General features: G+C 35.8%; 1 protein-coding gene across 2 annotated transcripts; it reads right to left on the reverse strand.

The window, feature by feature from the left end:
• Positions 1 to 1,966: 1,966 nt before the first annotated feature.
• Positions 1,967 to 13,100, reverse strand: LOC141663547 (F-box/FBD/LRR-repeat protein At1g13570-like). 2 transcript variants are annotated; one of them, XM_074469323.1, is made up of 4 exons: positions 12,956 to 13,100; positions 11,802 to 12,669; positions 11,485 to 11,648; positions 1,967 to 2,234 (listed from the first exon to the last, which is right to left on the reverse strand). In XM_074469323.1, coding segments are annotated over exons 2-4 (1,029 nt in total). In that variant the 5' UTR covers positions 12,666 to 12,669; positions 12,956 to 13,100; the 3' UTR covers positions 1,967 to 2,233. The 2 variants fall into 2 exon arrangements, with proteins under 2 accessions (XP_074325424.1, XP_074325423.1); XM_074469322.1 differs by having other exon boundaries at positions 1,967 to 2,442.
• Positions 13,101 to 14,024: the final 924 nt, after the last annotated feature.

A 14,024-nucleotide genomic window follows, 5' to 3' on the forward strand; every position in this document is an offset into this window, starting at 1 on the left:
CCCGGAGTCCGGCCAAGCTCCGATCAGCCCCAAATCAACACCGTTTGGTGCTGTTTTTGAGTGCTTTTCATTGCAAATCAACAGAGCAATCCAACCACGGCCAAAACATCACAAAATAACTCCTGAATCAACTTCTCCGGCAAAATCGACATAAACTCCGGCCAAAAATCGAATTTGTAGAATCGTACATAAAATCAAACGTTATATAGTGCAAAATGAAGCTAAGAACATATACAGTCAAAGCCCTAACATTACAAGAACCAAATATTCACAGAAATCATCGAGTTGTGTTTTGAAAATTCGACCTAAACCCTAGAATTCGTGAATCACTATACAAGCATCGTTTGTTCAATTAAACACCATGAATCGACTGTAAATCATCTAACAAAGCTATATCAATCATCAAAACATCACAATAACCCCAGAATCAAAAAGCCCTAATTCGAACATAAACCCTAAAAATCAAAAACGATGCAATAAAACGTGAAATTGATGCAAGAAACAGAAAGAACGGATAACAACCTTCGATTTGAGTACTTGAATCACACGATTTGATGCTGTAATCAGTGAGAAATCACGACTTGATTCTTCGACCCGAACCTGTTCTTCCCGACCCGATTTCAGAGAATTTTTGGTAATTTTGCTGATTTTAATGATTAATTATAATTAATTAAATAAAAATTAGGCTATTTATAGTAGTAAAAATAATACTCCTAATTAAAATTAAGAGGCTAATTATACATTAAATAAAAATATTGGGCCCTAATTTTTATAATTTTTGAGTATTAAAATTTAATTTATAAATATTTTATATATGCAATATATATGCCAAAAATTCCCAAAAATTGTGAATAATGCAAAAATGCAAAGAAATAATATAAATGAAAGTCCTATAATTTTATAAAAATAAAAATATAATTTTTGTGGAGTTTTTTGACACCCAATGGGGCCCGAAAAAATCATTTTTCGCAAAACGAGAAAATTTATAAATTATCTAGATGTTCAGAACAAGGCGATTGTAAAAGCCATTTGATGAAAAATAAGGCCCATTATTTTATTTGAAATACTGGCTTTAAAATCATCGTTTGGGTCATAAAACGTTTGAAATAAAACCTATAAATGCATAATAAAATATCTGAAAAATATCTTAAAATACAGAAATGACATGGAATACACGTATCACGTAACAGTTAGGGTTTATCAGATAATCACACATAAATGACGCATTAATTCACATATTTTATTATAATCATGATATAATATAAACGTAAAGTTCCCGATCGTTACATGTATTGTTTTTGGATAATAAGTTTAGTGTTTGTTTTTGGATAATAGGTTTTTGGGTTGTTTGGTTATGTAATATATTGCTTGATTCAAGGAATGTGTTGTAATTAATCACTATAAACATGTAAAACGCAGAGACATGATTTTGCCGTTATCGATATTGTAATTATTACATTAATTTGAATAATTAATAAGTAATGATATTTAAGTAATTTCAGTAATTATCGAATGATCGATTACCAAACTTGTAATGATAATATAGTATATATGTCAATATTTTGTTTTAGCCAAATGAGTATAATATATTATTTTATTTTTCTCGATTCTTTATATCGACCAACGAATTTTAGCTCAGTTCAGTAATATATATTTTTTAACCAAGGAGATAGTATTATTTTTTTGTTTTAGCTCATGCAGCAAATTAACCTAAGTATATTTGATTTTTCTTTAGCCCCTTATCAATATTATAATTTTGTTTAAATCCAAAGGAATGATGATTATTATTTTAAAAGCCTATTTTATCCCTAGGCCATTATACATGAGTCAATTATTTTAAAATTTTATTATTATTATTTTTTTATCGTAGAGAACCCGTGCTGTTATTCATATTTAGGGATGGACAAAAAAATCCTACAACATGGACCCTTAAAATATAGATACTACTACCTGGAGTAGCGTGTAATAGACCGAACCGTGCTGTTATTCATATTTAGATAAAGTAGAAACAAATATAGCAGAACTGGGCTTCAATCAGAGTTTTAAGATAAGCCAAAATACAGTTCTTCTCCACAACATACACAACATACATTTATTCGAAGTTTACAAGCTTCAAACATTTGCTTGCAAGACATATCTGCCCTGCCACTAGACCAGCTATTACATCCACTGGATCTGTGCAGATTTAGATGCTCTAGGGATCTGCTCCACCTCTTGTGAAATCCTGAACACATCTGTAGGATCCTTCATTGTGAGTGTCTTAAGCTTAATCCTTTTAAGCTACGGGGACGACACAAGAAAAAGTTCTATCAACTGAAACTCCGTGAGGGAACCAACCAAGTCAAATATCATAATGGTTTCAAGTCGGCTTAGAATTATGGGGTCTGATAACACCACGAAGTCTGATAAGTCTACACCATCATCGCTCTGTACTCCATGAAGCTATATAAAATGTTTTTTTGTTGACAGGTATATAAAATGTTAATACTAAAGTTATTCAGTTAGTTCTGAATGAATAAATATATATCCTTTCTTGCAGTAGAAAAGATACTGTAAATAGCTAAAGAGGGAAAGTGGCTATGTATCTATGAGAAAGGGAACTTTCAAATTTTTAGGAGTGAAAACACAAAATCAAGGGGAACAAAATATTTCCAAATTTAGACTGTGTAAACCTACTTTATGATGTATATTACCAAAGGGACAGATACCAGAATATCAAGCATTTTTTTTTTGATAAAAAAAAAAGAATTGAGATGCCTACTATCATACATTTGGAAGGAAAACAGATGTTCACCATAATATTTAGTAATACTTCCAATGTGTTGTGAAAGATCTATGAGGGCCTTGCATGTGAGCATATTCCTTTCATGAATTCTCGTTATTTTATAACTAAACAACTGCACACTAATGCATACGAGTGTTCTAAAAAGCAAACTCAGCAGCTTCCTAAGCCCATGCTTATACGGAATCGGAACATAAAGGGTTTTCATTTTGTAACGAGGCTTATATAGTGTAATCTAGATAGGGTTATCATTTAATGCATTATTAAGCATTTTTAAAGATTTTGCGGCATATTCAGCCGATCAAGCAGTCAAATAGATGTCAACTTGCTGAATATTTAATTTTAACATATTATATTTATTTTAATACAACTATAAGAATATGTACATTTGAAAATAATTTGTCAGTTAGGTAGGGACAATCAATCAATCTGTAGTGACGAATTTTATTAAGAACATTTATGTTTTGATTCATGTTATTTAATTATAACATATTTTTAAGTTTACATGTAGTAATTGACAATAGTTAATTAATTTTGAATATATATTGCTAATTTGCTTAGAACTCCATTTCAGTGTCCACTTAACCGCTAGAAGGCCCAACTATTCAACAATCCCTATCAATCTTGTCGATTGAGCAGATAATTACATAACCAAAAATATATCAATTACCAAAACTAATACCAACAAATATGTAAATTAGATAAATGGTGGTGTTGGTTTTAATTTAAATTTGGTTTTTATATTTTGAAGTTTGTATTTAAATAAATCAACTATTAAGTCAAGACTGCATCTAAGGCTTAGTTAGGTGTTTATTTCCTCTTTGATAGGATCGTGGAGTAGTAAATGAGGAGTAGGAATGTGGTTGCTATTTTGTAGGAACCAGTAACTCTTATTTCTGTTTAAGTACTTCTTGTAATCTTCAGTTCTAAATTAAGCAGTTGAGTATCATATTGAGCTCGTAAGATATATCTATTTGTGTTAAGGAGTTTAAATATATATATATAGTTCTGATTTTTCATTTGTTATTAGATATTCAGAGTACTCTCGAGACAGCACTGGAAGATGGATAACGGGAAAAACAAAGGTGGATCATTTTGGCTAACTTACCCAATGCTGGCCAAGGGAAATTACACGGCGTGGGCCTTGAAAATGAGGGTGTTTATACAGGCCCTGGGAGTATGGACTGCGATAGAAGCGACTGACCCCAAAGATGAGAAAAGTGACAAGATTGCCTTGGCCATGATTTATGAAGGCATACCTGAAGTCATGTTATTATCCATCGCCGAAAAGAAAATAGCTAAAGAGGGCTGGGAAGCCATTAAAGTCATGTGCCGGGGAGCTGATCGTGTAAAGAAGGCCAGAGTGCAGGCACTTTAGGCGGAGTTCGAGACTTTACGGATGGATGATGGTTAGCAACTTGATGACTTTTATATAAAGCTTAATGGTCTGGTGTCTACCATTCGAGCTTTAGGAGAGGAAATGCACGAATCATATGTTGTTAAGAAATTGCTTCGAGCTGTTCCGTCCTGATTTATCCAAATAGCTTCAACAATCGAGCAGTTTGGAGGTTTAGAGAAAATGACAGTTGAAGAGACCGTTGGTTCACTTCAAGCTCATGAGGAAAGATTAAAAAGGCAGAATGAGACAGCAGGGAGTAAGTTGTTGTTGACAGAGGAGGAGGAGTCCAGGCGTGAGAAAAATTAGACCAAACTTTTACTCACACGGGAGGACTGGCTGAAGCGTACAGGAAATACTGATGGGACTGACAATTGGCGAGGTGGTCGTGGTTTGAAAGGCACGAGTCCAGACAAAATTACTATGAGGTGTTTCAATTGTAATATGCTGGGGCATTATACTGTAGATTGCAGGAGGCCTCGTCGAGAAAGAAATAAAAAATCTGAAGCAAATCTGGTGGAAATGAAAGATGACAAACTTGCATTATTGCTGTCTGAGCTAGATGAAAGTAAGAAAACAATGGTGTTCCTGAATGAGGAGAAAGTAATCTCGAGATTGGAGACAGACAGAACAGCGAAGAGAACGTCACAAGTATGGTACTTGGAAAATGGATCTAGTAATCATATGACCGAAGATAAAACAAAATTATCGACGCTGGATGAAAGAATAACAGGTGAGGTAAAGTTTGGAGACGGGTCAACCGTGAATATCAAAGGGAAAGGGTCAATCACTTTCAAGTGTAAAAACGAAGAAGATAGAATATTTGCTAATGTGTTTTACATTCCACGCTTTTGCAACAACATTATAAGTCTTGGACAGATGTCAGAAGAAGGTAACAAGGTGGTAATGCTTGGTGATCTATTGTGGGTTTATGAGAAAGATGGGAGGGCGTTGATGAAAGTTAAGAGGTCTGTGAATCGGTTGTATAAAATTGTGCTGGAAGAGTCACCAGGTGCCTGCTTACTTACACAGAATACAAAGATGGAAGAAGACTCATGGCTATGGCACTGTAGCCTAAGCCTCGTCAATTTTAACGCAATGTCCATCATGAAGGAAAATGATATGGTTGTAGGTTTACCCAGATTACTTCAACCTACTGAAGTATGCAAGGGATGTCTCATGGAGAAACAAACACGGACTCCGTTTCCCTCTCGGTCGATCTCGGTCGAGCTATGCATCTAGAAAAGGGTTAGAGCTAGTCCACTGTGACTTATGCGGACCAATCTCTCCACCGACCCCATCTGGAAAGAGGTACTTCTTACTTTTAGTCGATGATTTTAGTCATATGATGTGGGTTTTCTTTCTGTCAACAAAAGATGAAGCTTTTGAAGGTTTTAAAAAATTTAAAGCACTAGCTGAAAATGAGTCGGACAACAAAATTAAAACTCTTCGTACTGATAGAGGTGGTGAGTTCTGTTCCCTGCAATTTGAAAGATTCTGTGAAGATGCTGTAATTTTTAGGCAATATACTGCTCCTTATTCTCTATAACAGACTAGTGTGGTGGAACAAAGAAATAGAACAGTTGTAGCCACGACACGGAGTTTTTTAAAGGAGAAGGGCGTACCGTCAGAATTCTGGGGGGAAGCAGTAAAACACTCAGTATATGTGCTAAATAGATTGCCTACACGAGCCTTGTCAAGCCACACACCCTATGAAGTTTGGACAGGGCGTAAACCTGATAACTCTCATCTCAGGGTGTTTGGTTGTTGTGAGTATATGAAGGTACCATCAGTGCATACTCAGAAATTAGATGACCACAGTCAATATGTTGTATACCTTGGACGGGAACCCGACACAAAAGCCTATCGACTGTATGACCCATACAAAAAGAAGGTGTCTATGAGAAGAGATGTAAAATTCGTGGAGTGAAACTCATGGGCTTGGAACATCGTGGGAAAAACAAATAAAGCCCATATTCAGTTCTTTACTATCGACACAGCCCATGAACAAAGTTCTAGTGAAGCTGATACAGAGGAGGTTGAAGAACCTGCAACACCAGTTACCCAGACTATATCAGTCCAATCAAATGCGACACTCCCATCCGGTGAATCAATATCGACACGTAGCAGCAGTTCTCAGACATCAGGTGCAAGCAGCACACCAAAACATTTCAGAATGTTGTCTTCAATCTATGGCACTACAGAAGAGATAGAGGCGGAGGATGAACAGTTGTTATTGTTGGGGGTCGAGAAGCCAGTTACATATACTCAGGCCACAAAAGAACAGGCTTGGAATGATGCTATGCGAACTGAAATAGAAGCTATTGAAAGAAACAATACATGGCGGTTAGTTGAGCTTCCCACTGACCAGAAACCAATAGGTTTAAAATTGGTCTACACACTAAAGAAAAATGTTGAAGGAGACGTGGTGAAGCATAAAGCGAGGCTTGTCACAAAAGGATATGTGCAGAAATAGAGAGTTAATTTTGAGGAGGTGTTTGCGCCAGTAACCCGTCTTGAAACTGTGCGTTTATTGTTGGCGTTAACAGCAAAAAACTGCTGGAAAGTCCACCATCTTGATGTTAAGTCGGCCTTTTGAATGGTGATCTACAAGAAGACGTATATGTTATGCAGCAAGAGGGCTTTGTGCAAACGGGCAAGGAACAGATGGTACACAAGTTACTGAAAGCATTGTATGGACTTCGACAGGCTCCACGGGCCTGGTATGCTAAGTTAAATAAGTGCTTGGAAAGTCTGGGCTTCACTACATGCCCATATGAGCATGTAGTGTATACGAAGCGGGTAGGCAATGAAATAGTGATAATTGGAGTATATGTAGATGACTTGTTAGTTACAGGAACCAGCATATCACTCTTACACTGGTTCAATGAACAGATGAGTCAGACATTTGATATGAGCAATCTTGGCAGATTGTCTCATTATCTCGGAATAGAAGTGAGCCAAGGAAAGGAGCTCATCGAGCTGAAGCAGACTTCAAATGCAAAGAACTGCTAGAGAGGTGTGGTATGGGTGAATGTAAGACTACGAAATATCTAGTGGAGCCAACGTTACAGCTGCACAAGGATGTGAACGGAAAGCTAGTAGAATCGACTGAGTTTAAAAGTGTTGTGGGAGGTCTGAGATATCTGGTTCATACACGACCAGACTTCTTCTATACTGTTGGAATTGTATGCCGTTACATGGAGCGACCCATGGTCATGCACTAGAATGCAGTGAAGCGAATTCTCCATTATTTGAAAGGTACGCTTGGTTTTGGTCTGATCTATTCCAAGGGAAATGAAAATAATATATTGTCGGGGTACTCTGATAGTGATCTATCAGGGAAAATAGATGACAGGAAATCTACTGGAGGAATGGCTTTCTATTTAAATGAAAGTTTGATTACATTGGTGTCTCAGAAACAGCGCTGCGTAGCTCTATCATCATGTGAAGCAAAATTTATGGCAGCTACGGCGGCTACTTGTCAAGATATATGGCTACGAAATTTGTTGGGAAACATTACTGAGGAGAAGGTAGGTCTTGTAGTCTTATATATTGCCAACAAGTCAGTGATCGATTTAGCTAAAAATCTTGTGTTCCACGGAAGAAGCAAACACATTGATATACGATACCATTTTATTCGTGAATGTGATGAGCGAGGCGAGATAAAGGTTGAGCATATTGGAACTGGAGATCAGCGGGCAGATGTCTTGACTAAAGCTATGGCCACTGTCAAGTTCGAGATACTGCGGGCACTGCTTGGCATGAAGAACTTGCAGAAGCCAAATTTAGATTAAGGGGGTATTTGTTGGTTTTAATTTAAATTTGGTTTTTATATTTTGAAGTGTGTATTTAACTAAATCAGATGTTAAGTCAAGACTGCAGCTAAGGCTTAGTTAGGAGTTTGTTTCCTGTTTTATAGGATCGCGGAGTAGTAGATCAGGCGTAGGAATGTGGTTGCCATTTTGTAGGAACCAGCAACTCTTGTTTCTGTTTAAGTACTTCTTGTAATCTTTAGTTCTAGATTAAGAAGCTGAGTATTATATTGAGCTCTTCAGATATATCTATTTGTGTTAAAGAGTTTAAATATATAGTTCTGATTTTTCAGGTGGTTGGAGGACTCGAACCGGAGACTCTTCGTAAACCGAGCTCTGATACCATGTTAAGTAACCGACTCCTTTGAAAACCTTAAGGTGTCACATGAAGACCCCGACAGGATTTTATGATATTCAACAAACTAAACAAGCAGTCAAGCACTCAAAGCACTCAAGGGAAGTGTGTTTTCCTCTATACTGCACCTCCATTTTCATACCTATATCTCTTTACTTTGAGGGGAATTCTTTTCCGGTAAGGTCAATTACAAGAACTTTGAATCCTTATACACATATTTCCTAGGAATATCTTCTAAATTAATCCCTGTGGGGGGTGGAGGGCTGGGGGTGGGTTTAGGGTGTTCTTTCTTTTCTCTTCTTTAGGTCTGTTGGGCTATATCTTCTTTCAGATTATATCGGTCCTATATATTCTGAATACTGTTAGGTTACGCACCAACACTCAGTTTTCTAATTTTGTTATTTTAGGTTTATGTGCAAGAATAAAACATACCTATAGAAGGGAGGTTACTTACAGATAATGCAATGTTGGCGTTTGAAATAAATCATTATATGAGGAGAAGCACGCAGGGGCAAAATATATGGGCTGCTTTAAAAATAGATATTTCCAAGGCATATGATCGCTTAGAGTGGGATTTTATTTATAATATGATGGTGAGATTTGAGTTTCATGAGCTTTGAATAGCACGAATTATGGGGTTCTTGAACTCGGTTTCATATAGTGTTTTACATGAGGATGGGGAGTTTGGTAATATTAAGCCACAAAGAGGGTTACATCAAGGAGACCCTATTTCGCCCTACATTTACAGAATGTGTGCGGAAGGGTTAAGTGCTATGATTAGAAGGAGTGAGCAAGCGGGTTTGCTTCATGGTTGTAAGGTTGCAAGAGGTGCTCCGTCAAACTCCCACTTATTATTTGCCGATGATTGTTATTTTTTATTTCGTGCAAATGTTGGGGAAGCAGATGTGATGAGACGAATTCTGGATCGATATGAGTATAATTCGGGCCAGATGGTGAATTACAATAAATCAGTGGTGATTTTCTCGCCCAATACCTCTGAGCATGTCAGATATGATGTATGTCAAGAACTTGGAGTTCGAGAAGCAGCAGCACCAGGTCGGTACTTGGGCATTCCAATGTAAATTGGGAGGAATAAGGCAAAGCTTTTAATTTTTTGGTGGGTAAAATTGACCAGAAACTGCAGAACTGGAACAATCAATTAATTTCAAGAGGTGGTAAAGTGATATTGCTCAAAACAGCTGCACAATCCATACCGAACTTTTGGATGTAGCTGTTCCTGGTACCGAATATAATATGTGACAAGATAGAGAAACAGATGAATGCTTTTCTGTGGGGAAAGGGAGGATCAAGTGGTGGGATTAAGTGGTTGTCGTGGGATAGAGTGTGTGCAATCAAGGAAGAGGGGGGATTGGCTTTTAAAAAACTAAAGGATTTTAATATAGTGATGTTAGCAAAGCAGTCATGGAGGTTGATGCTGGAGTGTAATCCTTTAGTTAGTCAAGTTATGAAAACTCAGTACTACCCAAAGACTGATTTTTTAAACGCTACAATGGGGTCGAATCCGAGTTATCTTTGGCGTAGCCTTATAGTAACTCAGGAAACGATGAAACAGGGAATGCGTAGGAGAATTGGAAATGGATTGACAACTACGGGATGGAAGGTACCATGGCTTCCTAACTTGGAAAATGGATTTCTTATGACAGAAATATATGAACAGTTGCAAGATAGTAAAGTTCAGAGCTTGTTAGCTGAAGACCAGAATTCATGGGATATTGAAATCTTCTCAGATTTATTTACTGAACGAGATAAAAAGCTCATATTACAAATTCCAATCCCTTTACGTGACAAGGAAGATTCATGGTACTGGGCACCGGAAGATAAAGGAATATTTTCTGTCAAAAGTTGTTACAGGAAGATTAGGGGGGAGGATGCCTATGTGGATCGAATTTTCTGGAAAAAAGTATGGGGATTGCAGCTGCCAGGGAAGATGATCAATTTTATATGGAGAGCCTGTTCAAATGTTTTGCCAACTACAGTGGCCTTACAAAGTAAAAGGGTCGATATCAACCTTCAATGCTCATGGTGTCATGTAGGGATGGAGGATGCAGTTCACGTGCTTTTTGAATATAATATTGCCCGAGAAGTGTGGACTTCAGTTGTATTGCAAGATGCTGTTCGAGTCATAGAAAATGATACGGTCATAGCAATTTTTAAACGAGTCAGTAACATGGGTACTAGGGAGCAGCTAGCTACGGTGGGATTGTTTTGCTGGAGCCTATGGTCGAGGAGGAATAGGTGGGTATGGGAAAAGATACATACATCGGTGTTTGGCATTAAAGCAATGGCTTTAAACTTAGTGGCGGACTGGAGGAAAGTTCGACAGAAGGATGAAATAAATAGGAGTATAAGTACGTGGTACTGCAGAACGTGGAAAAAGCCTCCAGAAAATTGGATAAAGATTAACATTGATGCGGCTTATCGTGCAGCAGGATACAACATTGGTGTTGGATGTGTAGTTCATGATCACGGAGGCAGATTCCTTAGAGCCATAACTAATGTATTGCATGGTACTGCACAGGTGTGAGAGGCGGAGGCTTGGAGCTTGAAGGAAGCTATTGAATGGGTGAGGAGCTGGAGGAATACAAAGTGCATCTTTGAATCAGATGCCAAAATACTAGTGGACGCATTTCAGAGGGATCGAGGGCGATCAAACTTTGATACTATTGTGGAAGCTTGTAGTGATAATCTTAAACACTTTGAGGAAGTGTTGATAGTTTTTGTTAGTCGATCTGCGAATATAGTAGCTCATGCTTTGGCTCGAGCTGCATGTTCTATGCCAGGTCCTATGGAGTGGGTTACTACTGCTCCGGAATTTATCTCATGTAATATTGATTTGGAAGCTATTTAATATATGAAAGTACGTTATAATTCAAAAAAAAAAACATACCTATAGTTATAGATTTAAGGCATTTCTATTGAATAAAATTCATTCCTTTCTTACATATGTTGTTTCTAAATAAGAGAGAAAAAACATCTAGTGTATGATTTGCAAATTATACTTGAATAGAGATATATTCCATGTTTCTCTTTAAATTATGAGTTCCAAAGTCCCCAGCAGAAACATTAAAAAGTAGGTAAAATTTTATTATAACAAGATTGGGGAAAAAGTTCTCACCAGATCGATTTTAAGAAGTTGCAGATTAGGGAACTTCTGACCAGACAAAGAACATGTTGACTCTGATCCAATTCATACAATTCAATACAGTGCAGGTACAGATATTTCAAGTTCTCCATAGTTCTTGAAAGCCTCATGAAAGTAGCTGCACCTGGTTTAAGAATCTACATACAAAAACAAATATATCTAAGTACATCGAAAAATAAATTAAACTGTGAGACATTTAGTTGGATCAGCTAATTATAGTAGTTAATAACAATTAAATTTAGTTGGATCAACTAATTATAGTAGTTAATAACAATTAAGTTAAAGATTACCTTGAGAAAGAAGCCATCAAGAAAAAGAGAACCGAGTCTAGGCATATTGTGGACTAGCTTGTCCAAAGTTATCACCTGCTTACCGGTACTTGGCAATTCATTCATCCCAAGCTCAAGAACTTGCAATTTTTGGATGCATTCAAACCATTGGTAATAAATTACTTCACAGTCAACGATTCTCAATGAAGTGACCTTATTTTCACAGTTAAACTGGCATCCCAAATGTTCAATCCCAGTGCAAATTTCCATATCCAATTCCTTGAGTTGAGTGCCTAATGACATGTCAGCATATATTGCGACATACTTAAGTTCAACACTAATCAGGTTACAAAATCCTCCGAATCCAAAGGGTGGATTTAGTTCGCAGTTCACGAGGGTCAAATGAGTTAATTGCGAACAGGAAAAGAAATAAGAGGGCACAATGAAGGGGTTAAAGAGTGATTCATTAAGAAGCTTCAGTTTCCTAACACCACTGTCTGATATGTTTCTAATCCATATAGCCATATCTAGAGTTTGATGAATAGGCAGGTTTTCAGGAATGAAAAGAAGGAAATCCAAAACTGGGCCTCTATGAGCTGAAAATATATCAGTAATTGTTCGTGAAAGTTCTAATAATTGAGTATGTTCATCTAACTCAGAAAACTTCTCAAAAACCAATTCTGAGATTAAATTTTCATCCAAATGTATTCGGGGGTGCATTCGCCACACATCCCTCCATGTTTTAGAGATAACACTTGTCCTTGCCGCATCATCAGTCAGTAAGCGTTCTAGGATTGAGTCCATTAAGCTTGTGGGCAAGCTGCTGATCCTATCAACTGCTGCGCCTCCATATTCAAATTGCCTAGTTTTCGCATCACTAGCCATAAGTCTGAACTCGAAAACAGGCAGGGACACAAAAATTTAAAAGGATGTTACAGACTAGTAGTAATTAAATTGCTCGCAGTACAAAGTCACAACATCTAAGAGCATAAAATTTTGCTACATATATCAAATTAATGAATTTGAATTCATCATGTTTTCAAGATCCTAATTGTAAACAAACAATTCACCCATAGCACTTACAATTTTAAAGGAAAGATCCTAGTTGATCGAAACACACAAACGAATGAATAAAACATACATCAATAAATAGAAATCATTTATGGATTTGATACCTGAGTTTCGGTGATAGACTTGTAGTAGCTGTGATTTAGGGCTTAATCAGAAAAGTCGTGCTTTGATCTTAATTTGTGATGTCGCTACATGAATTTTGAAACTATTTTGAATAGTAAGAAAATGACCCGACAAATGCTGGTGAGGTGTCTCCCCGACAGGATTAGGTGCTTACATTTAAAAAAAATAAAATTATATAAACTATAGTTCTAATTTTTTTTAAAAAAATTCTTTTTCTGAATAAAAATAAAATATTTATACTTTTATTCAGAAAAAAAATTTAATTTTTTTTAAAACTATTGTTTCTATTTATTTTAAAATGCGTACTGTTTTAAAAACGATAACAATTGAGAGAGACGGAGGGAGTACAATATTTTTTTCCTTGTATATAAGTGAGATACATATTTAATGTATCTTTTTTAAATTTTTAAACCTTTTGTTCAAACTTTTTTTTTTAGTTTTGATTTTTTTTCTATTTAACCTATTAATTTTTAATTGCTGTCTAACTGTTAATTTTGAAAATTTTAAGAAATTAAAAAATATAAATTAATGAGAATTATTTTTGTTTTAGGTTCATGCTCTTTAGAGCCCTTACACTAAACCTTTACAGGTAAGAGTAAGTGCACAATTTTACTTTATTTGTTAGGATTGTGGGCAGAATTTCACAATTATATTTTAAAGTAATGGCAAAGAATATGTACATCAGAATTTGTCTTGTAATGATTTGAAGGTTTTATTTTAAGGATTGATAGCGAAATCCTTTTATTTAGTATATATTAAAAAAAATCAATTATATATTATAATTTGATTATTTTACTGTACTAGTAAAAATAGAGAAGTATTAAAAATAGAGAAGTATTTAAACGCTAAGCGTGTTTAAAAATACTATTTAATAGTTATTGCATATTAAAAATGTCAAAATAAATTCATAATTATTAAAACAGAGTTAAAAATCGAACAATATTTGAAAACATAATTTTGAATAATTTAAATTATAAATGTGACATTTGGGTTATTTCTTTGCATGATTTCTAATATTTACTTGACTTGATGAAATTAAATATAAATTTA

This window comes from Apium graveolens, chromosome 6, assembly GCF_009905375.1.
Source record: "Apium graveolens cultivar Ventura chromosome 6, ASM990537v1, whole genome shotgun sequence".
In the NCBI taxonomy this organism is placed as follows: Eukaryota; Viridiplantae; Streptophyta; class Magnoliopsida; order Apiales; family Apiaceae; genus Apium; species Apium graveolens.